The sequence below is a fragment of the Rattus rattus genome, chromosome 12 (assembly GCF_011064425.1).
Source record: "Rattus rattus isolate New Zealand chromosome 12, Rrattus_CSIRO_v1, whole genome shotgun sequence".
In the NCBI taxonomy this organism is placed as follows: Eukaryota; Metazoa; Chordata; class Mammalia; order Rodentia; family Muridae; genus Rattus; species Rattus rattus.
The window spans coordinates 60,273,444-60,299,133 of record NC_046165.1 but is presented as its reverse complement, the minus strand read 5'-3'; the positions used below and the strand labels follow the sequence as shown (position 1 = coordinate 60,299,133).

General features: G+C 48.1%; 2 protein-coding genes across 7 annotated transcripts in view; one reads left to right on the top strand and one right to left on the bottom strand.

Annotated features, from left to right (window-relative positions):
- Positions 1-3,422: 3,422 nt before the first annotated feature.
- Positions 3,423-8,707, top strand: LOC116913183 (serine protease 52-like). The gene is made up of 5 exons (XM_032917380.1): positions 3,423-3,462; positions 4,532-4,730; positions 5,818-6,065; positions 7,502-7,644; positions 8,425-8,707. The coding sequence occupies exons 1-5, from the start codon at positions 3,423-3,425 to the stop codon at positions 8,692-8,694; spliced, it is 900 nt and encodes a 299-aa protein (XP_032773271.1). The 3' UTR covers positions 8,695-8,707.
- The window catches only part of Msra (methionine sulfoxide reductase A), a 322,939-nt gene continuing 304,107 nt past the window's right edge, over positions 6,859-25,690 (bottom strand). For 5 of the 6 annotated variants that reach the window (XM_032917517.1, XM_032917521.1, XM_032917520.1 and 2 more), the window contains one exon: positions 16,543-17,301. In XM_032917517.1, coding sequence (XP_032773408.1) covers positions 17,137-17,301 — 165 coding nt within the window. In that variant the 3' untranslated portion in view covers positions 16,543-17,136. Of the gene's footprint in view, positions 6,970-16,542; positions 17,302-25,690 lie in introns of those variants that run through there. The other variant, XR_004389611.1, reaches the window with a different exon arrangement.

Below are 25,690 nucleotides of genomic sequence, written 5' to 3'. Positions count from 1 at the left end.
CTGGGGACCCTGTGGCTCATTCCCATGGGGTGGTAGAATCATCTGGAAGCTACTCCCAAAGATAACTTCCCAGGGGTGGTGATTTAATAGTTTGGGGAGTGCAGGATTTAGGGGTCTGAGGTAGCTGGCCCCTGACCAGATGACCACTGAGATTCTTATACACCCTGTCCTTTAAAGTTGTTGGGGTTTGGGGAGCCTGGTTTGTGTGTGTGTGTGTGTGTGTGTGTGTGTGTGTGTGTGTGTGTGTGTGTGTGTGTGTGTGATTTGCTGTCTGTGTAGATACTAGAGTTTCCCAGGGTGAATGGTCATACCAGTGCATATTTCAGAGACGGCAGCCAGTTGGGTCAGTGATACATGTGGTCACGTCAGGAAGGCTTAAGTCCAGCAGCATCTGCAGAGACTCTCTTCCTTCTTCCGCCATGCTGAAATCCTTCTGAATGGTCTCATGCAAAGGTCACCATATTACAGCTCTCAAGCAAGGCATCAGTGTCCCCAGTGAAAGGCCCCTGTTTGAGGGCAGAGAATATATACAGTTGGGGTCAATGGGTTGGTTAACAAATTACAAACCCCTGCCACAGGGTGTGCTGTTTTAGAAACCGTGTTTACAGTAGAGGAAGACATAGACATTTCCTCAGTGTGGTGGTAGAGATGAGCCTTAAACAGAAAAGCTAGGCTGTTGGTTCAGGCCGCTAATCCAGCTACTGAGGACGATCTCAGGTTCAAGACTAGCCTAGGCTACAGAGTGAGTTGAAGGCTAGCCTGGACAACTTAATGAGATTCTGTTCCCAATATAAAAAGTGAAGAGGGTTGGGGATAGCCACTCACAAGTAGGGTGCTTTTCTGCCATGCATGGAACCCTAAATTTGATCTCCAGCATGGCAACAAAATCCCTGAGTAAACCTTGCTGGCTGTCTCCTTTCTTATACAACGCAGGAGACAGACAAAACAGACTGGTGTTGTGGGCGGGGCCGATGGAATTGGCTAGTCAGGTAGGGCCTTTCTGCACTCCTCACACTTGCTTTCCCTGACGGAGAGGCACAGTTGCAAGCATAGTACAAAGATTCGGCACATGGAAAGCGCTTACTGCATTGAGGAGGCAGGCAGGCCAGTGAGCAGAAAAGGGTTCAGTGCAGAGTTAAGAAACCTGCAGGACCCAGATACGCCAGTCTTTGTCCTTGGTTCCTCTAGACTGACTAGCTAGCAAGTCCCAGGGATGTGCTTGCCTCCACATCACCAGTGAGGGCACCCACTGCTGTGCTCAGCCTTTTACGTGGGTTCTGGAGGATCAAAATCAGGTCTTTACTGAGCCATCTCCTTGACTCTGTCTGTTCTTGACAGTGATACTGATGGGCTGATGGCGGGGTTTAAATCTGGCAAGACTGTGTCCATCCACAGGGCGGTGTGGACCACTGTCAGCAGTCACACGGTTCTGAAGCCTGCCTGGCTATGCACCACCGTCCGTCTCGAGACTTCAGATGATTCTTTCCATTTGCTTCTGAGAAGCATTTCTCAGGGCTGTGACACTCAGACTCTCACCAGCATCAAGACTGCTGGCAGTTCTGCTAAGCTTAGATGCATTTCCCAGAGGACAGCAATAGTCACTTATGTGTTCATCAGCCCAGTTCCCCAGGGAAGCCTTGACGTCAGTCCTCAAAAGCCTGCCTTCAGGATGGACAGGGTCCCAACAATCAGTGTTGACTAGAACAGCTCAGGTTCACCCCAGTAAGCAATTATCCAAACCACTTGCTATCGGTCTAATTAAGGCTTTCAAAGGTTGGGCGGGTTGGGCGGTTGGGAGGTACGTGCTATTTCAGAAGCTCTGAGCAGGAAGGGGTAGCTGGGTCTAGAAACAGCTGGGTTATCTGCAAGTCCCTCTCTGTCCCGCTTTCATGAGAGCTTGAGCGACCGGTTTCTTTCTTCACCTGTAAAGCTGGACTGCAGACACACCGGGGAGGGTTTTTGGGGATTATTAAGAGTCTCTGCTCACGCAGGCAGCACAGTAGCTGGCGCAGGGAGGCTCCTCAATAGGTGACAGATGGCACTGTGTTTCAAAAAGAGGCAAAGACTAAAACCAGTCATTTTGTGAACCCAACCTGATTTCGAATTACATCATTTTGCATACATGTTCAAAATAGTCATCTCAAATAAACATTTAGTTTCCCCTACCCCAGACCAACATGCCTGTTTTACTCTATAGTAAGTCAGTCGAAGGTTCTCTTGCTGGAATACCAGGTGTCTCTAAGATTAGACTGCAGGTGCCTTGTAGAAGGCTGGGTTCCCCCAGGAAGGGGCAAATATGCCTCCTTGACATGAGCAGGGGACGTGAGGCAGGGATTCCTGCAATGACTCTTCTGCAGACTACCCACTCTCCCTCAAACGCAATGGCACTTCCACTGATCACCCGCTCTACCTCTTCTCTGACTTCCTGACTTGGGAACTCAAGGGGTCAGTGCCTTTGAACAAAGGGTCCTCAGTCTCTGACCACCTACCTCTTCATGGCACTGGTGGTTCAAGGAATTTTGCCATGGATACTAAGACCATTCCTAATTATCCAGCCATCTATACACTCTCTGCTCCATCTACCCATCCACACATCTATCCAGACATCAGTTTATACCCTCCCCCACTACATCCACTTATTCCAGCACTATGTACTGGGCTCCTGCAAAGTACCAGTCTTTGCCTAGGTGATGTGGCCATAAGAATTAGTCACATACAGCTCCTGCCCCCAGGGAGATTAGTCTAATGAGAGGGGCCAATGTCAAGAGTTTACAAACATTTGATAACTATTTCTGGTATTCTGAGGAGAATGTCTAATACAAAAATGATACTGTAATAAAAGCAATTTGAAATTACACCCCCCCCACAATACTCCTATAACCCACGCTAGCCTCAAACTCCAGCCTCTCCTGCCTCAATTTTGTCTAGATTATCAAAACTCACTTTATGATTGAGCTAAGATGCCAAGGATACACAGGGCATAGGTCAGGGAGGAGAAAGAGGAAGGGCCTTGAGGCAGGAAGCTGCAGGTCGCTTTGTGGGAATTGAAAGAAGTCCATGGTGTTGGGAACAAAGTGGGAAGACAGAGAAGCAATGGCTTGTTGTGGGGGTGGTGATGTGAGGTGGTGACACAGTGTTTGTGAATGGCGGGTGTGTGGTGTGATCGTGTGGTCATGGTTGGTGGTGTTGGGGTGTGAGTTGGTGGTGATGGGGTTGTGTGACAAGGTTCTCTGATGTAGAATTCTATGATGGTGATATATGTGGTAGTGGGCTATGTGGTAGAATCCTGGGGTGCTGTAGCTCTTTGGTGACAGGTGATGGCCTGGATGGGGATAGGGTGTGAGTGAGATTGTGTGGATAGGGTATATGGTATAAAGTATGTGGTAGTGTTGTACAGAGGTAGCACATGTGGTCTCGGGGATATGTCAGCAGGGGTATATGTGATAGAGTTCTGGGATGGAAGTATGTGAGAGAGCATTAGGTAGGGTGGGGACTATGACACATGGACATGGGATTGGGACTAGAGAGAGCTGGACTAGAAATATTGCTATATTTTCCTGTAAGACTTATGAGTGCCATTGTCATTAGATCTTCACCCATGTTCCCGACCCATTTCTGCTATAGGGCTTTCAGCTGATCTTAGGCCTTAGGCTTCACTCTTTAGAACAGGGCAGTGGTAATGCCAGGCCAAACGGGACAGTGCTTTGCAAACAGTGAGCACCCACTACTGTAGATCGTATTGCATTTACTTCTCTCTTAATTGGAATAATACCGGAAAGGGCAGCCTTAGTGGTAGCATGTCTGCTTAGCATGCACCAGGCCCAGGGGTTGAGCCACAGTACAGGGAAGGGGGAAGAGGAAGCAGAAAAGGAAGGGGAAATGAGGAAGAAGAAATAAAGGCAGGAAACTGGAAGAGGAGGGGAAATGCAATAATACTGAGAAGACATCAAGAGATGTCAAAACAACCCTGTCCCATAGGAAACATCGAACTTGCTTCGGGAGAATTGGAATGATTCTTGGGACTAAAGTTGCATTGAAGCTTGTTCCCTAATCACAATAGGAAAAGCATAGCAGGAATCAGAGAGTGGGTGGAACAAAGCCATCTTCTTCCCACGATTGGTTTTCTGATGCACCGTCGGACACCAGACCTAGAACGTATTTCAGGGGACAGCGAGGAATGATGTAAAGAAAGGGACATTGCTATACAGGCCGATAACAGGGAATAACACAATGTAGCTGACAGCCATGCCAATTTGAGTCTTCCTTCTTGCAGACCTCACGGAATCATTCCAAGAAGCAGATGGCAGTGAAAGGGTATCCCAGTGTTCTCCACATGTGTGTAGCTGAGCTCTCGAGAGACATATGGGGGGCGGGGCTTGCATTAGTCTGTGGGTTTTCTACCAATGTCCCTTTGCTAAGCCCTTCTGCCTCTGGGTGTGAGAAGAACAGGCTTGTAAGGAAGCTGTTTCCAGGCCCTTCAGACTCGACTTCTAGACCCTAAAACTTACTTTCTCTTCCCCATTTCTTTTAGGGAAGTGTGGCCAGGGACTAAGTACCAGACCTCTACTACAGGAAAATGTTTCTGCTATCATGGGAGGGAAACCTGCAAACATCTCAGAGGTCCCATGGCACGTGGGGATTATGAATCACGGTACTCATCTCTGTGGAGGATCTATTCTCAATGAGTGGTGGGTTCTATCTGCATCCCATTGCTTCGACCAAATAAACAAGTGAGTATTCCTGGAGGAAATGGGGATCAATATGGGTGGTAGCACCAAAGATTACGCCTAGGGAACTGTGTTAGGTTGAGGCAGGGTTTCTCTGTGTAGCCCTGGTTGTTGTGGCTCTGCAGACCAGGCTGGCCTTGAACTCAGAGATCTGTTGCACTTTATTTTAAGGCATCTTACTAAATTTCTAGGATGCCTTTAACTTATTCTGTAGCTCAAAGATGCCTTGAGTTTGTAATTCTCCTGCCTTAGTTTCCCAAGTAGCTGACCCTGTAGGCCTGGGCCAACAAGCTAAAGTTAGAATTTTCTTCTTAACCAGTGTAACAGAATGCTTGTCCTGGAGGCTTCATTCAACCAGCCATGGAATGCCATCAGGTGGTGAAACAGCCTGCGTGGCTGAGTATTCTTTCTGACCTCTGGGCAGTAAGCAGATCTCTTCCCAGGATTTGATATATCTTGTGAGTTTCAGGCTATGCATCTTGCTAAGTACCTGTGGACATGATCCAACTTTCCTAAGTTGGCTAGGGTCGTACATGCCTGTCACCTAGCACCCTGGAGGATGAACCTGGAGGATGATTTGTCAAGGGCAAGCTTAGGCTACATATCGAAAACTTGTCTTAAAGACAAAGGAAAAAAACAAACAAAAAAACCTCTAAATGGACCAAAAGGAAGTCTATCACTAACTGTTTGTTCTTGTTGGAGATACAGAGGGTGGCGCATGGGTTCAAAATCAGAGAGACACTGGAGACACTGCTATGTGAGGGGGGGGCTCTAGTCCCTGAGCACACGTCACCAGCTCTGGGCTGGTGTACAAGTCCTTGAGTCTCATGAGTCTTCCTGGACTTCTGCTCTACAATCAGTCAAGCCCTTCTTGAGAATCAAGGGCAGTACCTTGCTCTTTTCCCGCTGCCTTGGTGTACCCAAGTAAGATGATCAGGCCATGTGCTGGGACTCAGATCTGCCTTCCGCTGCACAAGTCCTTTTAGCCCCTCATTACTTAGACTCAGAGCCACTGGGGGCAGAGTTCTTAGGGATCTCCCATCTTCATGTCTATTGTTTACACTTTCTCTCTCTCTTTATTTTAAATGAGCTCTAACTTGGAGATCCGTCATGGCAGAGATGACCTCAGCACAAAGAACGTGAAGCATGAGAAAGTGGACAAGTTGATCTTGCACCCAAAGTTTGATGACTGGCTCCTGGACAATGACATAGCTTTGCTCTTGCTCAAATCCCCATTAAACCTGAGTATCAACGGGATACCTATCTGCACTTCAGAACTCTCCGACTTACGGATATGGAAGAACTGCTGGGTGACAGGATGGGGAATTACTAATGTTAGTAAGTGACTCCAGATTGTATGTACAGGGTGACATGTGACTGGTGTTCAGAAGGGTTAGAAAATTCTATAAGCTCCGCTGGCCTTGAAATTCTGTGTAGTGTATCTGGTGACTTCTGTTTTCACTGAAGGCCCATGGCATAGCATGTCCTCAGTCCTCCAAGCAGTCAGCCTTCATGAGGCTTCCTGGACCTGGAGCAAATTGTGTGCTTATGCTATAGAACATGAATTCTGGACAGAACAGAACATTGAGGCCAAAGGGTTACTCAGTAGCATTCTGAGGGACTATGGAAGGACACAGGACAGCAGTGTCCTTTCTTTATAGAAGCAAGCAACAGTCCACTTCTAGATTCCTTCTCAGCCACACCTGCAAACAACCTGCCTGTTGTCTTAGTTAGGGTTTCATTGCTGTGAAGAGACACCATGATGATGGCAACTCTTACAAAAGGCAAATATTCAACTGGGGTTGGCTTATGGTTTCAGAGGTTCAGTCCATCGTCATCACAGTGGAAACACAGCAGTGTGGAGGCAGTCGCAGTGCTGAAGAAGAGGCCGAGAGTTCCACATCTTAATCCAAGGGCAGACAGAAGGAGACTCCTTAGCAGGCAGCAGGGAGGAGGGTCTCTTCCACACTAGGAGCCCTCAGAGCCTGCCTACACAGTGACACACTTCCTTCAGAAGACCACACCTACTCCAACAAGGTCACGTCTCCTAATAGTCCCACTTCTCATGGACTAAGCATATTCAACCGCCACAGTATGTCTTATCCCATAATCAGTCAGCAGGGAATTCTTTGCAGGTCATGCTGTTCCTCCATGCCAGGTCCTTATGTGGCTGTGACTGTGTTCCAATGTTGTTCCAAAGTCCCAATCTGGGTGGGAGCCAGTCACTGATGATTTTTATGAGCTTAAAAGAAAAAAAGAAAAAACAAAACAAAACAAAATTCTTAACCCCAAAGTCTTCAGGTATCATATATTCAACACATATGCTTTGACCCTTTCTCTGTCCTGGAAGCATTCTAGACACAAGATTTGACAGTCCCTAAAGAGAAAGAAAGCTCCTCCTCCTGGGTGGTGAGCTCCTCCTCAGTCAGGGGGCCTAGAGTGGTACAAGCCTCTCTATGGCCTGAGCTCTCTTGACCGTCAAGCATTCAGACGAGACACACTTTCAGGACTCCAGATGGGGCTCGTGCCTACTATAGGGTTGGAAGACGCTGAACTCAGGCTGAGATTAAGCAGGGACCTAGTTCCAGGGTACTGCGGATGCCTGAGGGATCTTGACAGTCTTCTAGATAGCTATTCCTCTCCCACATCTGATTGGTCTCTGGGTGAGCAGAAGTTTTTTTGTCATTGGAGTGATATGGATGAGTACTGACATTCAACTTTAAGGGACCATTTTACCTGAGAGACTCTCTCCCTTTGCTTCTCCTCTGGGTCAGGTGGAGTAAAAGTCCAATCTACAAAGCTACAGAAAGTCCAAGTGGATCTGTTCAGATGGGACTGGTGTGGCTATGTTTTGCCTCTATTAACCAAGAATATGCTGTGTGCTGGAACTCCGGACGGTGGGATGGATGCCTGCCAGGTAATGGGTTGGACGCTGCCTGGGAAGGGTGGTTGACTTTTTGGTCCAGCGGATGAGATACCACAGCATTTTCTTAGGGCCACTGTAACAAATTACCACAGGATGGGTCGATTTAATCAACATACATGATCCTCCCATGACTCGGGGTCACATGAATCCTAAATCAAGATGTGGACAAGGCCTGTTCCTTCCCAAACCTAAGAGGGGAGCCATGGACACCTCTCTAGCTCCTGATGTGGTCTTGCCCTAACCTCTGCCTCAGTCTGTGGAGAACCTTCTCTCTTATGAGTGTGGCTTCTGGTTTATTTATTTATTTCCCTACATCATTTAAAATGTGGCAGTTTAAGTATTACATTTTGCGTTTTTAACACGACACTGCTCTTTTTGCATTTGCTGTGTATCCATATGCGTACCTGGTAGATTCAACAATGACTTTCTCTGAGGCACAATGGATCTTTGCTTATTCTGTTCACTTTTTGCATTTGTAAGCAAAATAGAAAGAGCTTGGCTGATAGAAAATGAATTCGTGAGAAAGGCACAAGCTTTTGATACAGATATATCAAAATGAATGAGACATTAACCAATAATGATATCACCCAATTGCTTTTACCTAAATTGTTTGCTACAGCCACGCCCCTGTGGCTGGAAAACTGAACGAGAGCCAGAGACTGCCATCATGGGACCCCTTCAGTGCTCTTTGTCAAGACGCCCACACTTCAGCGGGTTCTGGGAGTAGCTTTCTTATTACTGCCCTTCAACTTCCCAACTTTTCTTTCCTAGGGTGACAGTGGAGGAGCTCTAGTTTGCAACAAAAAGAGAAACATAAACACTTGGTACCAGGTGGGCATTGTCAGCTGGGGTGTGGGCTGTGGCAAGAAGAATTTGCCAGGAGTGTACACCAAGGTGTCACGATACCTGAAGTGGATTAGAAAGCAGACTGCAAAGGCGGGGAAGCCTTATGTGTATGATCAGGACTCTGCGTGCCCTTTGGTGCTCTCTTACTGGGCTATCTTGTTCCTATATTTTGTAATGTTTCTTCTAACCTGGTGATTAAACATGGTTCTGTCAAGTGTCCTTCTCAGTGCATGAAATAAGGAGGTGGGTGAGCTCAAGTTTTGAGCAATGATTCTTGGGTAATTTATTTCCCCTGTGCTCACTATGCAGCTATAGGAGGGTGCCAGACAAGACTGAGGATCACTGCAGAGTCTCAAATGGGACTGGAAAGCAGGGTGTGTCTTCTCCAAGAGTTCAGAGACTCTTTGTAAAGGGGGTAATAGTAGAGTCAGTCAGGCAGTGAGTAAATAATTGGCCAAGAAATGTAGCTTGGAAATTAATTAAACCAACCAACCCACCCACTAACCCACCTACCTGCTAACCCACTCACCAACCTACCCACCAATCAACCAACCCACCAACCAACCCACCAACCAACCCACCAACCAACCCACCAACCAACCAACCAACCCACCAACCAACCCACCAACCCACCAACCCCACCAACCAACCCACCAACCCACCAACCAACCAACCCACCAACCAACCAACCAACCCACCAACCAACCCACCAACCAACCAACCAACCAACCAACCAACCCACCAACCAACCCACCAACCAACCCACCAACCAACCAACCCACCAACCAACCAAACCACCAACCAACCAAACCACCAACTCACCCACCTGCCCACCAACCCACTCACCAACTCGCTCATCTACTAACTCACCCACCCACCAACCCAACCACCCACCAACCTGCCCACCCACCAACCAACCCACCCACCAAACAGCACACCCAACAACCAACCTACCCACCCTGGGAAAAGCCAGTACCTCTTACCCCATGTACTGTGACAGTCCTGTTGGACCACACAAGGTCAAAAGCTCCTGACTTACCACATGGGGAGAATCTATGATACATTAACTGGACTCTGGGAGAATTCCACATAATTATAGAAAAAAAAACCCGTAAAACCCTGCTGCAAACACAAAGGTGGAACCCTCATAGAAGCTGACTCTTGGGGAGCTGCCCCTTCTTAAGCACTTCATGTCCATCTTCAAATTCTTTCTCTGACAAGCTCAAGAATCCCTGAGATTCACTTTCAATCCAGTAGAAAGAAGGGGGAGGTCCAGAGACCCCTGAGGGGGGAGCCCATTACTCCTCTCATGAGCATGCATCCTGCTGCCTTTATCCGTAGAAGTCAGAGAGTGAGACCAATCCTCCATCTTGCAGCAAGCTCCTATCTAGCTGTCCTTTGAGCCAGACTTCAGAAGAAACAAAGTTTTCTCCACAGTGTGACACTGTTTGTGAAAACCAGCAGAATCCCTAAAGAGAACATGGATGGAGTACACACAAACAGAATTTTTCCCAACGTCTGGTGAGTCTGTGCCTCATGTTTTCCAAACCTCTACCTCCTGACCCTTTAACACACCAGGGAGCATTCTGAACCAAGAGTAACAGAAATGCTGTAAACTTAAGCCATAAAGACAGGAGCTTGGTGTGTGTGTGTGTGTGTGTGTGTGTGTGTGTGTGTGTGTGTGTGTGTGTGTGTGTGTGTTAGGGGGGATGATTTGTATCTTAGCTGTTCATGGTCATCCTCTGTTTCATAAGCCACCTCTAATAAGTTCATCTCATCTATCAAAAGGAGCTTGGGTGTGTCAGTCCTTGGATGTCTGTCTATTTCGAGTTAGAGGCAGATAATGATTTTACACCTCTCTGGGAAAAGTCACAGAGCAGATAACTCACGAAATAAACAATTTCAATTCCCATATCCCTTTTTATAGCTTCAGCCAATACTGTTTCTAGAAAGTTCCCTAGAATTTCTTTCCCCATCTGTGATGGTTATTCTTGGTTGTCAACTCACCTACATCTGGTATTAACTAAAACCCAAGTTCCTGGGCACATCTGTGAGAGATTTTTCTCGATTGAATCATTTGAGGTAGGAAGATCCATCTGGGCCACACAGAGGCAGCCTATATAAAGGACATGGGAGAAGGAAGCTTTTGCTCTCTGCTCCCTTGCCCTCCCTCAGGATGGCAAGTTCATTCCTTCACTGGTATTAGTGCCTACTTCTTTGGGATTCTAATGTATACCGAAGACCAGCTGAGACATCCAACCTCACGGACCAAACAACTATGTAGATTCTTGGCCTTTCCATTGGAGACAGTTATTGTTGGAATAGTCAGACCACAGCCTGAATGTGTATTTAATGTGTATGGGTGCTTTGACTGCATGTTTACTGTATGGTACTTGGTGTCCACGAGTGCCAGAAGACACACACACACACACACACACACACACACACACACACACTCATTCTAACAGTTCTGTTCCTCTAGAGAATGCTGATTATTAACCCACCTTTGTTTCTGTAGCTGCCATTTGGTCCTGAGTCCAAAAAAAGGGCTGCATTGGCTTTCGGAGATCATAATTAGCATGCTGAGATTCAGGACTGACAAATCACTGAGGCCAGATTATAGATGTGTTATATATATATATATATATATATATATATATATATATATATATATATATATCTCACTCCTGGTTCTATAGGTGTGTATCAGCATGCCTAGAATTTTTTTTAAATGTGTATGGGTGCATGTGTATTTTGCCTGCATGCATGTCTGTACACCAGAAGCATGTCTGTGCCTTTAGAGACCAGAAGAGGATGTTGAATGCCCTGGAACTGGAGTAACACATGGCTGTGAGCTCATGTGAGTGCTAGGAATCAAACCCAGGTTCTCTCAACCTTCATAATGCTTGCAACCCTTTAATACAGTTCCTTGTATTGTGGAACTGCCCCCATAAAGTTATCTTATTACTACTTCAAAACTGTAATGTTGCTGCTGTTATGAATCATAACATAAATAACTGATGTGCAACCCCCAAAGGGTCACAACCCACAGGTTGAGAACCACGGGTTCTAGGTGGGACCACTGAGCTGCCTCTCCATTCCTCAGGCTGTTTTTAAACCTCCAGTGGGAAAGGCAGATGCTCTGCTCTCAAGCCCTTTGTGCTTACCAGGATTTTGGCTTCAGTGCTCCCGAGGGAGTCTTATATAGACACATTCCCTCTCAAACACTAGACATGGTCTGCCTCGTCTGTTCTCTCGAGCAGCTTGAGGAAATGGAAAACCTGAGTTAACAGTATTGAAGGAAGACAGGGATTGTGGGGATTGCAACCTTTACCTGGGACGGAAAAGGCAACGCCAAGCTCTGGAGAGGAACAAAATGGTCTGGGCCTGGCCTCCTCCCTCCTCTGTTCCACACTGGGACATCAACTGACGTCCTGCCATGTCTGTTCCTTGGAATAAGGTTTCTTTGGCCTGAAAACCTGTCCTCTATATAGTATATGTCTGCCATCTTAATTGCCCTAGGAGCCCTGACCTGGATCTTGTCTGGTTTCAATCTGTTCTTTTAGCTTTTTTATTTTCTAAAAGGTGGCTTCATGCTGTGGTGCAGGTTGCCTGGAACTCACACATAGCCCAGACTAGCCTCAAACTTGTGATAATTCTCCTGCCTCAGCCTCTGGGGTGCTGGGATTACAGACGTGGACCACCATTTCAGACCTGTATTTGGTACCAAGGATCAACTCTGACTTCATGTGTGGTAGACAAACCTTCTGCTGCTGATCTTCTGACCCAGAAGCCTGAGCTCATAGGTTTGAAAACTGTTCCTCATGTAACAGGCATTCTGGAAGACCAGTGTGTCTTTCTGGCTGCTGTGACATGAGTGTAAAGTCTCTGGTGTTGCTTTGTCCACACTGTGGTGGACTGAGAAGGACCTGACAATGTGCCAGCCAAAGGGCTGGGGACAGTAAGGGCTCCCAGTCTCCTTCAGCGAGGGACCTGAGAGAGGAACTCAGAAGCCCATTGGTTCTGGGGACCATGGATCCCCCGATATGCCACAGAAAGCCTGCTGGAGTACTGGAGGTGGGCATGAAGACACAGAGTGACAGAGCCAGAGGGCTGTATTAACCCATCGCCATTCTCTCTGACCTAGTTTAGGACCACAGGTCTGTTGACATCTGCCACAGGAGAAAGGAAGGTAGCACATAAACACAAGCCGGGGTGGGGTGGGGTGGGGAGGAGGCTGAGCTATTTGGGCCATGAGACAGATGAAGGAGTAGGAGCTCTCCCTGTGGATTTCGGCCCATTTCTTTTTCCACTTCTGCGTTTGAGCCGTGCCCTAATTCTTTCCTGTTACAAGTCTGCTAGGGTTTTTGAGCACAAGATGACAGAGACTCAATTCCAATGTCATTAATTTCATCTGGGACAAAGGGCTAAGGGCAGGTCCTGGGTGTGTGCCTTCAAACAGGAATGCCGGCACACGTACTGACTGTTTAAACAGAGCAGAGAATTGTAGCCTTCTGAGAAATTTACAGCTCCTTTCCACACCAGCCTGTTCTCAAAACACACGCTCTAGGCATTCCTGGGGAAATGTGAATCTCTATCCATTCTCTGACTTGGGACAAAAGGAGACTGAAGCCCTAATACCTAATACCATAGGCAAGTGTAGAAGTGGCCCTAATTAAGGCCCAGACAGGTCAGACCAGATTAACTAGTTATCTACCAAGGAAAGAGCTGAGATGGGGGAGTGGGATTGACTTGTGGAAACTGTTTAACCAACTAGAAGATTTTGAGGACTTGCGTGTCCTGGTTTGTTTTCTATTGTTATGATAAACACGTGAGCAGAAGCAACTGGTAGGTAAAGGGTTCATTTCAGCCTATAGTTTACACTCTTTCATGAGGAGAAGTCAGGGCAAAAACGTGTAGGCAGGCAGCTTATGGAGAAACATTGCTTATGCTCCTAAAGGATCGCTCAGTCTGCTTTCTTACATAGCCCAAGACCAACTTGCCCAGGGATGGCCACGCCCACAATGGGCTGTGCCCTCCCACATCAATAATTTTTTAAAATGTCCTACGAACTTGCTTACAGGCCAATTTGATGGAGACATTTTCTCAATTGAGGTTCTTTCTTCCTAGCAACAACAACAAAAACCAACCAACCAACCAAACAAACAAACAAAAAACCCCTAACCAACACAGAGAAACTCCAAATGCATATTCTGCAACAGCCCTATTTTAAATAATATATTATCTGGTAGCAGCACAGTTTTACGCAGAATGATCAAATTACTTGATTGAGAAAATTATAAAAGCGACAGATGGGGGAGAAAACGATGCATTGTTGCATTTAGAGGAGCAGAGGATGACGCCAGATCTCCCCTGCAAACTGCGCATGTCAGAGAGGGAAAGACCATGAAAACCACCTCCAAGATACTGACAGAACAAATTCATATCAGGAAAAATATATTTGATAAAACGACTTTCCCAGATATACAAAAGCAGAGTGGCTCTATCGGTGTACTTCAGAAAGGACCAGATCATGCAAGCAGAGCGATAGACAGACACAGAAATTAACCGAGCAGACTCCTCCCTCGCAGGTGCTTGGGAGCTTGCTTCTTAATGGCTTCCACACCAGGTCAAGCCGATATCCAAGGCTACTGCTGTACCAGGGAACACTACAAAAGCAGGGTGACTGTGCTAACATGTGACAAAGGGGATGTCTAAGAAAAGGATATCGCTGCTAGGGATTCACATCAGGAGGCTGTAAAAACCTTAAATGTTTTCTGCACCTAGAGATAGGGAAAGCTGGAGAGTTCAACGTGTCTCTCACCTGAGGAAGCAGACAGGCAGACCACTGACTGGTAAGGAGAGAGAAGGCCTGGACTACATCCACTGACTCTGCTGTAATCTGTAGATTATTCCACCAGCAACAACAAAGTAAGTATCACTTTCTGGGGAACATGAGACACCATAGCAGATGATATTCAGGTCCACCAAAGAAGTTTTGTAACATCTGAATACCTTCGAGATATGCATGGTGCACTTACATACACATACAACGATTCAGCTGGGCGTGGCGGAACATTGCCTCAGCAGAGGTAGGCAGGTGTCTTTGAGTTTGAGACCAGCTAGTTGACATGAGTTCTGGGCCAGCCAGGGGCTACAGAATGAAATCCTGTCCCAAAGATTGTTATTGTATTAATTTTTAAAGATACCTTCTTGCTTGTAGATTCTAGATTAGGCATGGAAGGCCACCTGGGGAAGCAACAGGCTATCCTGAGGCATAGGAAGGGTAGATGACAGGTGACTTTATTTGCAGTTACTATAGGAAGAAATGAGCCAGTCAGAATGAACAGGCCACACAGCTATGGGATGAGGGCCCTGTGGTGATGAAGGCAGGGGCATGGTGGCTTGGAATGTTAGAATCCAATAAAGACAGTGGTTGGGCATGTAAACTCTATATTTATTTCTGTATAGACAAGCACACGCTCAGGAAAAGGCAAAGAGCAGTGAGTGTATAGACAGAAGGTCAAGTCAAGGAAACTGAACTGGTGGGGGACTGTTCTGGATCAAGACACGCCAGCATGTGTAAGGTAGATGTTAAAGTGCCTTGCTTATAGAACTAGAGACATGGTCAATGCAATGGAGTCTCCAGGGAGTGGGAAACACCTCAGATTTAAAAGTCAGATATGCCAGATTCCATTCGATGGAGCTAAAGCAAGGCCCTGCTTGTCTTTGTGATTCAATGCAGTGGTCCTCCTGGGACTTACGCTTGTTACCAGCAGTCTGGACCTGCAGAAGAGCCTGGACTAGGCTTGCTTGCCCAGAGAAGAGTGCCCGAGGGAAAACCTCAGTTCCCTCTGTGGAAGGCTTAGGGCTAGGCCCCAAGAGTGCTCCTTGAAATGTTTTGAGGACCCTGTGCCTTCTTCCTGAGGGACATCTCTCCTTCACAGCCAACCTCCAGTGTTACTTCCCAAGCTCATCTGCTTCTTCTTCAACCAGATGTCTCTGGACATCAGTGGAGGCTTCACTCCTTAGACACCAGCACCTTCATCCTCTCCCACATGATCTTGGATGGTCCCATGCCATCTGCATGCAAATCACTCCTAAGTTTCCCATTCTTGGATTCCTTCCAAGCTGCCGATCTGCCCCTAAACTGCCTCCCTCCACATCTCTACGGTGAAGCCAGGAACATGCATCCCATCCCTGCCCAGTCTGTGCCCTCACATGGCAATAACGCTCTGCTCACTCATGCCCAAGTTAAAACAGGAGGAGTCTGAACTGCCTGGAGCTGCTATTCAGTTAAGACCCAGCCGCAGGTTTCTCAATGATCCTCCCTGAGCCAGCTCTGCACACCTTGGACAGCTCCTCACAGGATACTGGTCTGCAAACTCAACTCCCACGGCTTCCAATCCTGCCATGAGGACTTCTGCTTCTGGTCCTTTGTCCTTTTCTTCTATTAGCTGGAGCTTACAGGGTGAATGCTTCTGACCCGTGTGTGTGTGTGTGTGTGTGTGTGTGTGTTGTGTTCCTGGCATGCACTCACCGGCTGATTGCTTCATTCGGTAAGCCATTCCACTCTAAGCTTGCCGTTTTCCACCTTATGGGGACTGTGGTGAGCTCACCTAGCTGAGATGACCCTGCACACAGCTCTGTGGTCCCCAGAACCAGCACCTTCCTTATGCCTCTCTCTGCCCTGCATCAGGACCTGAAGTTGGCTTACCTATTCATTTGTTTACATAGCTATGGTTTCTTGTCTTTAAGAGAATGTTCTTCTCTTCAAGGGCAAAGACTGAAGGTGTCTTCTCTGAGTACGACTGTCCTTGACATGATACATCACAGGCAGCTTGAAAACAACTATTTGTTACGGAAGCCACAGAAAGCCAGGGGTGTGCCCACTTACCAAAATCTTAATCATCTTTCCCATTTGGGGAAAAACAACCAGGAGAGCTTGTTGCAGTTGCTGTTTCCCCCCGAGCTCTTAACTTGGCTTTGCAATACTTCAGATACCCTTCCTGAGCAAGGAGAGACAGACTCACGGCAGGCAGGTGCTATCACCAAACAGTAGCTTTTTATTAGAACAAGCTTTATCATAGCTGTAAGCAGAATGTTAGAATTCATTAAGGTCACTCATGTCTTTTCTCTGCACAGAGAGGACGGAGGGGGGAGAGAAACCCCTAATATGCGTCTAGAGTCAGCAGAGCAAAGCGTTTTGGCAATGATTCGTGGAGCTCCTAGACACTAATGAATTAGGCACCTGAGGGCAGGGAGGTGGGTGAGGTATGTCAGCCCTAGAGTCCCAGTGCTCCGTGCTCTCCCAGCCAGCTCCCTGTTTCAGAACCCTCAGCATCCCTCCGGCTCCAGCAGATGGACACGGGATATTCGTTATCTTCATTTAGACCCCAAATGATCCACTAAAACATCATGTTCTATCCCCACCCCGACTGATCAGAAGACAAATTACAACGCATCACCTCGTCATCCTACTTTCTGTAAATCAGACCCCGATAACAACCAGATTCATGTAAATGCCTGTGTGGTGTGTGCTCTTCATAAAGTGACAGATGGGAATCACAACAGTGCTGCTCCATCCAGCAATCATGGTGTTGATGGAACCTCCAGGGCCAGCTTCGTGGAGAGAAATTACTTTTTAATGGCCATGGGACAGGAAACCCCAGTGCCCCCAAGGCCACAGTAGCCGTCTGGGTTCTTGCTCAGGTATTGCTGGTGGTAATCTTCGGCGTAGTAGAACACTTGTCCCTCTCGGATGTCGGTGGTGATGGGGCCAAAGCCATGCTTTGAAAGAACCTGCGGAGAGAGAGGGAGAAACCTCAGGACCCAACGCTGTACACGGGACTCCTGAGAAGGAGGGAGCGTGGCCAGCAGGGGACACATGGCTTAGGTCATGGGCTGGCTCTACCCCTTCTGGGTAGATCATTCTAGATGGGTACTTATCAGTCTGCCTGGGTGGGCTGGGTCTTGAAATTAAATGTGCATCAGAGTTTAAATCATTCTTTTTTATTAATTTATTAACTTAATATTTATTTGTGTGCATGTGTGTGTGTGTGTCGCGCGCGCACGTGCGCGCACATGAGCACTCACACACAAGTTGTGAAAGTGTTTTCTTCCTACTGTGGAAATTCTGATGATTGAACTCAGGCTGTCAGGCATGGCAGCGAGTGCCCTGACTTCCTGCTTTAGAACCTAGGAGTCAAGGGTTTGTTTGTATAATTCATGGTCCCTCTAGTGTCACATAGCTGACAGAAGCCCTGCTTTTGGAAGGCAGCTCCAAACCTCCTCCAGGGTAGCAGCAGGGACCTGTAGTTCTTTAGTTGTCCACGAGGAAAGAGGACCAGAAAGTCAGGCAAGCCAGGGGCTCTGTGCCAAGCTGAGGGATAAGCCCCGCCCACTCCCACTGCGGGTAGAGGCTTGCGTTCTGTGGTTCCTGGAGTCTGAGCTCTGAGCTCTAGGCTAGGAACCTGGACATTCAAGTCAGAGGAGGACACGGCCTGTGGGCCTGTGTCAGCCCGTCATAGTCCTCTGTGACCCAGTTTAAGTCTTGATGGCATCTGCTTCCACAGACAAGAAACACATCAACACAAATCGGGGAAGGAGAGCGGAGCTATTTGGGGCAGGAGACAGATTAGGAAACAGACATGGCTCCCTGTGGAGTGCAGCCTTGCCTTTTTCCCTTTTGGATTTCAGCTGTGTTCCTATTCTATCTTGTTGCCAGTCGCCCCAAAGTGTTCAGACATAAGGCATTAGGAACCCGCTCTGAGTGCTGAGTTCAGAGCCGCGAGCCTGCGCACTGATGAGGGTATGGCCGGGCTACTGTTGAGATGAGCCCTCACCCATTTTCTGCCCCACTCATTGGAGAGCCCAAAGTGGAATCTGGTGGCTGACACAAAGGAGGGCTGAGATTTGCAAGGTCAAGTCATGAGGAAGGATACAGGTGCCCACAAGGCACTGCCACAGTTCCTCCTGGTGACCTCTGGGGGTCTTTTGTTCCTGGGCTGCAGGCAACTGAGGCCTTGTGGCAATAAGTTTTTGTGGTTCAGTCATGACTCTATTGTCAGAGTCTAGTGCTTTTCTAGGCCTTTACTCTAACTGCCCTTTGAAGGCATTCTCTCTGAAAACTTCATCTCTGGAACACCTTGAAAGTCTCTGCTCCTTGGTGGAACCCCAGCTAGTTCACCATCTGGTACCAGAGCTTTCAGAGAAAGGGAGCCTCAGGAGGATGAGGACTTGGGCTGGCATCTGCTGGCCTGGCTCCATCAGTCAGGGCAACCTCACTACAAGGAGGGTGGGATGTCCTGAGAGTGCAGTAGTAACATAGCTCATTGAATCCTCCACAGCATCTGAATTGCAGCTGGCTCTGGGACACAGGGTGGTGGTGAGGATGGACTGTTCCAGTCAAGAGCAGCCCCATGCCATGAAGCTACGACCCGCTTCAGGTGGCCGAGAGCTTGTAGAAAGAAAAAGTCAGGTTCAGAGTTTGACATTCTTGGTCCAGGACAAGCAAAGTAGATCAGAGCTCTGTGTGGCTGGGTCTATACACTTGAGTCAAAGGTCTCAGTGAGTGGCATCCACACCTTCTTGGTCTCTGCCCAGAAGTGCACACACTTCTGCCCTCAGAGAGCATTCTCACTGCAGGGGCATCTGCTTAGAGAGCGTTGCCCTCCCTTGAACCTGTATATGTGTGTGGGCCTCACGCTCGGAAGGGGACTCTTATTTTGGCTTCAACTATACTGCTACACTGGGGCCAAGGTGGTAAGCAAGTCCTCTGCTTCCCCCTCCCCTCCCCAGGTCACCCAGTGTCTGTCTTTTGCCTCCTCTGGCTCTAGGGCTGGTGGGTGGAGCCTGGCTCCTGTGCAGCCTGCCCATACCCTCTTTTTCACAAATGATGTTCCTTGTATGAATGAGTGGCAACCCCACACTTGGGACCTTCCAAACGCTCTTTGAGGCTGGAATGTGGGTAGAGGTCTCTCTGAATCCTCCTTTCCTCAGAGGCTATCCTTTCCACCTAGGGAACACGGGGCAGTGCTTGGGAGCTGGGGGAAGGCAGCAGGGCTGGGATTCAGGCATTATCAGTCCTGGCCACAAGATGGCAGAAACTTCACTCATAAAACCTTTTGGCAGCCATAGGAAACTATCATGAGACAGACTTTTTTTCTTCCTGAACCCCACCCAGCCTAGGAGACTGGCTCTTCCTTCAGGCCCTACTAGCTACCCCTTGGCACTAAAATGGGTTCTGGGCAGGAAGACGGACAAGGTTGGCTCAGATCTGCCAGGCATAAGGTTTCTGTGCTGGACAGACCCCTGTTCCTGACTTGCAGGCAGACCCAGCCTGGTTCACCGGGTGCAGCTCTTCCTTGGCCACAGGCCTCTGCCAGGACCAGTTCTTCAGGAGAAGAGTGCCTTCTGGCTGGACCCATCCCTTCCTATCTCCCATCTTGCTGACTTCAAAACAGTGTCTCAGTTTTAAGAGTCAGTCTCTCTCTCTCTCTCTCTCTCTCTCTCTCTCTCTCTCTCTCCTCTCTCCCCCTCCCTCCTCCCTCCCCCCCTCTCCACCTCTCTCTCATCCTCTCTCCCTCCCTCTACTCCCTTCTCTTCCCTCCCTCCCCCTCCCTTTCTGGTCTTGTTTTTATGTATGTGTATGATATAATGGGAAGAATATAACTTTAAAAACCCACGTTGGGGTGACACCTGGCTCAGGAGACTTCTAGGTCACCTAAAGGAAGGGATAAGCCAACTTTTGTTACAATCCTTCCCTTTCCCTTCTCTGATGTGTCCCAGGAAGCCTGGCAGGCCTTCCTTCTTTTGCAGATTCCACTGAGAAAAGCTTTTCTCTGTCCAGTGGGAACTGTGCCAGGCTTACTGCTCTCCTGAGAATGTGACAGGAGGCACAGGAAGTGTGCAGCCCTGCCAAGTCTTCCCCCTACCCCTCACCCTCCTGAAGGAGCTCCCACTGACCCCCTCCATATATGTCTCTCTTTTGTATCTGAATAGATCCTATGAGCAGGCAACCATGAGGTGGAGAGGGGCCTTCCTCCCGAGCCCAGTGACCTTAGGCCCAGACAGATGGCCTCAGCCCAGCCGCACCTGTGAACACCACAGATGTAAGGAAGTGTCCAGCAGAGGCACAGTGGGCCCATCTGACCTTCAAGGCCTGCCTGGGGAAATCCATTCCTCTAATAAAATTAAGAAATAAATATGGCTACTCTGCTTACTGCAAATGCTCTAATAAGTTCATCATTAGTCACCAACATTCCCCAAGTGCCCAGTATACCTGGTGCACTGCATGGAAACCACATGCTCCTCCATCTCTGGGAAAGCAGGCCAGAGACCCCTCAGCTCAGGCCAGGTGGAGCAGCAGCAGGGCCAGCTAGAAATATGTCTCATCCCAGAGCCAACTCTGACCTCAGAGGTGCAGGCACATCCAATCACTGACAAGCATTTTCAAAACAGATGACCCTAATCCTGATCACAGTCTGAGGCGCTTATGAAGAGAAGCAGACACATTAGCTCTAAGGAAGCTCACCACGAAAGAGGGGGGTGGCACCTACAATTCAAACTTCCTCACCCTTCTGTTATTGAACATAATACTAAGTTTGATCCAAGCCCCATCTCTACCCACCAAAAGAATTTAGGCTTAAGTGCTAGATTTTTATTTATGTCATTATTTGTAATACATATATATGCATATGTATATTTAATCAGTGTTCACTTAAACATTTTAATAGCATGGGATCAGCTTTCTAGAACAGAAGTTCAACTTGGGACCCATGGGATCCACAGGAAACTGGGGTCTGAATTCTAGGAGGCTGACTTCTTTTTTTTTGGAGCTGGGGACCGAACCCAGGGCCTTGTGCATGCTAGGCAAGCGCTCTACCACTGAGCTAAATCCCCAACCCCAACTTCTTTTGTCTTAGGGGGAAAGGTCCAGCAGGACAGGAGAGAGGTGGAGGTAGCTTCTTCCATCTGCCCTCTAGTGATTCCGGTAACTTGTACCAGGGACATTACCTGATTGCATCTTCTTTCTCTTTCTGAACTTAGAGACTACTTCATTTTCTTTCAGATCCAGTTCTAATGAATTCTGTGCTATGTGTGTCTTACACACACACACACACACAGACACACAGAGAGAGAGAGAGAGAGAGAGAGAGAGAGAGAGAGAGAGAGAGAGAGAGGGAGAGAAATACACAGGCACACATACAAATACACACACACACACAGAGGGAGGGAGGGAGGGAGAGAGAGACAGAGAGAGAGAGACAGAGACAGAGAGAGAGAGAGAGAGAGAAATACACAGACACACAGAGAGAAAGAGAGGCACAGGCACATACACACACACACACAGAGAGACAGAGACACACACACACACACACAGAGAGAGAGAGAGAGAGAGAGAGAGAGAGAGAGAGAAATACACAGACACACAGAGAGAAAGAGAGGCACAGGCACATACACACACACACACACACACACAGAGAGAGAGAGAGAAAGAGAGAGAGAGAGAGAGAGAGAGAGAGAGAGAAATACACAGACACACAGAGAAAGAGAGGCACAGGCACATACACACACACACACATACACACACACACACAGAGAGAGAGAGAGAGAGAGAGAGAGAGAGAGAGAGAGAGAGAGAGAGAGAGAGAGAGTCACAAACACGTATAGGCTTAGTCAACGGTATTAGACTCCAGGTAGCTTCCAGGTGACCGAATGCCACACATCAGAATGTCTGGGGAGCAGGGTGGGGAGATGGAACGGTGGAGAAAGCACTTGTCACATGAGCATGAGGACCGCAGTACCAGCTGTAATGCTAGCACTAGGGAGGAAGAGACAGGGGTCCTGGGGCAAAGCAGCTGACCACAGTAGCAGAGTGGCAAGTCAACGAATAGTGACTGAAATAGATTCAATGGAGAGTGTTTGAAGAAGTGTCCATGTCAACTTCAGCCTCCACACATATGCACACATAACACTACCTACGAACATGGGAACTCTTGCATGTTTCACACACAAAGGAGGGAAAAATGTCTGGAAGTTCTGAAGCAATTGGAATGTCTTTTCATAAAAACTACTAGAAACAAGAAAAGCAGCCATTTTCAATTCTGAGCTGAGCAGAGGGGTCTGCATGTCTGTGGTACAGTATGGCACAGGGCAGGAAGGCCAACCAGCTAGAAAGTAGGCTTGTCGACCAGTGTGGCCCAGCCATGGGGGGATGGGGTGCTTGACAAGAACAGGGAGAGCACTGGAAGGGTGGCGCTGTACCCATGAATCAAACAATTGCCATGGCACATGCAAGAAGGGCAGGTCCCTACGATCACAGCCCATGACAGGACACAGCTGATGCCCTCACAAGGCTGAGTTAGAGTGCACTGGCCCATCTCTGCCTTGAGACCCTCAGTAGGGAAAGCAGAAAAGAAGGTGGCACTCTTACCTCTCATTCTGTCTTAAACCTAAGACCTGCCTATGCAAACGATACCCTCCCATCAGAGAACTTGGCTTCTGAGAGCATGCTGCATTCTGGTGTGGTGCCCTTCCCCGCATCTTCCATTCTACCACACACTATTGGCTTTCATCACTATCCCTCTGACCTCTGCACCTGAGATGTGATTCCCAGGGTCTTCTGACCCATGGGCTTGCAAAAAAAAAAAAAAAAAACAAAGTGGGAAGGTACTACAGGCTGAGCTCTGTCCCTGCAGAGGGGAGAGTGGGAGGACCATGGCTGTTGGCTTGGCCATTGAGGATCTGAAGCACTGGTGGCCACAGCTTAGTCAAAACCTACATCTGTGTCTCTTCCAGATCTACTGAATTGGAACATGCATTTAAAAGAGATCGCCAGGGGGCTGGGCAGATGGCTCAGTTGGTAATGTGCCTGTCCCCTATGCATGTGGGCCTGAATGTGACCCCTGAACCCACATGGAAAAGGCCAGAGTCCTGCCTGTACTTTGAATGCAGGGACTGAGGATGTGGAGACAGATGGAGACCTGGAGCCCATTGGCAGGGCAGCCAAGTCTACTTGGTGAGCTCCAGGCCAGTGGGAGACTGTTCCAAAACCCCAAGTGGATGGCACCCAAGAAACGATACTCAAAGGTTCTCGTGTGGCTTCCACATATACACCAGCATACATATGTGCATATATACACAGAGAAATAACCCAATGGGGCCCATGTGGCAGTGACAATCTGAGAAGAGTACCTTTTATTAGCTAAAGTGAGACAAAACAGAGGAGTGGTAGATATCTGAGAGCTTGCTAGAGATGGTTCATTGTTCTTCCCAGGATGGTTCCCACAGCATCCTCTAAGGCCCCACCCCATCCCTAGGGTAACCTGTGCATCAGGCAAGAGTCCCATGACCACAAATATCTACCTTGAGGCAGAGTGAAACTCCCAAATTACTGAGGTACAGAAAACATCCTTTGAGGGTGAGGAGGTGGGAGAGGGTCATCCAGGTTGGAGGATGTGTCATATAAGCAGGATTGAACCTGATTCATAGAGCTGCTCTGATGGCATGAAGGGTCGGTCTCCCTGGATAAGGAGAATGTTATGATCAAAGGCAAGGAAGAGGGGGGTAATTGTGTGTTTGTAATGTTCTGGAAGGTCTGGAGAGAGAGGAAGGCAAGGCCTTGGCTGCCAGGGATAAACAGGAAATGAATGGGTTGATTAAGGAATCCAAAGAGAGAAGGCCTGGGAGGGTAGGAGGAGGAGGTCATGGGAGCAGAGGTGGGAATATCTGACAGTCTACTTCCCCATGCCCATTTGAGTGCCCAGCTCTGTCCTCAGTTTTCCCACCTCCCTAGAGCACAGTGGCAACAGGGGCAACGAGACCACCTGAACATAGGTAAAGGTGGTAGGCACCTCTGAGGCTCTCCTGTTTGTTTGCAGTAAGGTCTATAAGTGAATGAACTAAAGTGAGGACCTAGAGGAAGGGGGTGACCCTTTCGTGTTTCCCAGGGCTGTATCTCCTTACATCTTCTAAGTCAAGAGGGACAAGTCTCTTCCCTACTGTCCAAGCACTGACTAGTGACCTCGTGTTGGTTGCCAGAGGACCAGGCTCATAGTCACATGGCTAATGTTACAGGCTGTGCATCCCGCCTCTAATTCCTTGAATCAACCATGGGATCAATGATGGAGGACTCTTCTGGGTTTGACCTTGCCACTGACATCTGCTGGTTGCCACAAATGACCTTGTCTTTGAGTGAAGTTTCCTTTTGTGGCTTTCAGTTGCATGAGAAACCCCTCTCTCTCTCTCTCTCTCTCTCTCTCTCTCTCTCTCTCTCTCTCTCTCTCCTCTCTCTCTCCCCTCCCTCCCCTCCCTCCCTCCTTCTCTCCCTCCCTCCCTCTCTCCTTCTCCTCCTCCTGCTTTATGTATCTTTAGGGGTTATGATCTGTTTCTCCATATCTGCAGTCAATTAAGAACAACCTCTGTTTTTGCATGTTCCCAGCATTCATTACACAAAAGAAAGCACTTCTCATTTTTCTCAGAAGAGCCAAGGACACTTGTTTTCACCTTGGGGATGAAATGCAGATTTCATTAAAAGGAAAGATCCTTCATCCCAAGAGACTGAATAGAAAAGGACTCAAAGCAACATGGCAGCTGCTGGAGCTCAGAGCATTGCGTTCCACAAAGCCAGGAGCTTTTCTGAGTGCTGCGTCCTACTCATATTAGAATCCTGGCAACTCCAAGACTGGTCCCGATTTGTTCAGTACAGAGTGGCCCACTATGCTGGTTGTTCCCAGGCCTTGGGGGGCTTCCTTGGGATTCAGAATGTTCTGCAGTAAAGTAGGGAGGGCCTCAGGTCACAGAACAGTTAAAGATTCTGTGTCCAGTTGTTATGCAAGCATTGGTTGGTTGCTGCTACCCGTCTGAATCTTTGTTTTCCCCAAGTGTGAAATGAGACAGCAAAACCTGGACAAACTCTCTTTAACCTTCTTTCTGTGACTCGTGTCCTTCAGAGCCCTAGAGCTCTCAGTCCAGCAATTAGGATTGCTATGTTTGCATCTTGAATATTCTCCAACGATCTTATGCTGAAGACCTAGTCCCCAGCCTAGTGGGCTCTGAACCTGGTGGGACCTTTAGAAGGTGGGACCTATTGCAAGGAACTCATAGGGAAGTGCCCTGGAAAGGGCAATTGTGACCCCAACTCCTTCCTTTCTATTTCTGCTTCCTGGACACTGTGTGCAAGAGGCCC

Coding starts and splice junctions, on each gene's coding strand:
- LOC116913183 (XM_032917380.1), top strand. CDS start 3,423: ATGTCAGCAGGGGTATATGTGATAGAGTTCTGGGATGGAA. Junction 3,463..4,531: donor GATAGAGTTCTGGGATGGAA/GTATGTGAGAGA, acceptor CATTTCTTTTAG/GGAAGTGTGGCCAGGGACTA. Junction 6,066..7,501: donor ATGGGGAATTACTAATGTTA/GTAAGTGACTCC, acceptor CCTCTGGGTCAG/GTGGAGTAAAAGTCCAATCT.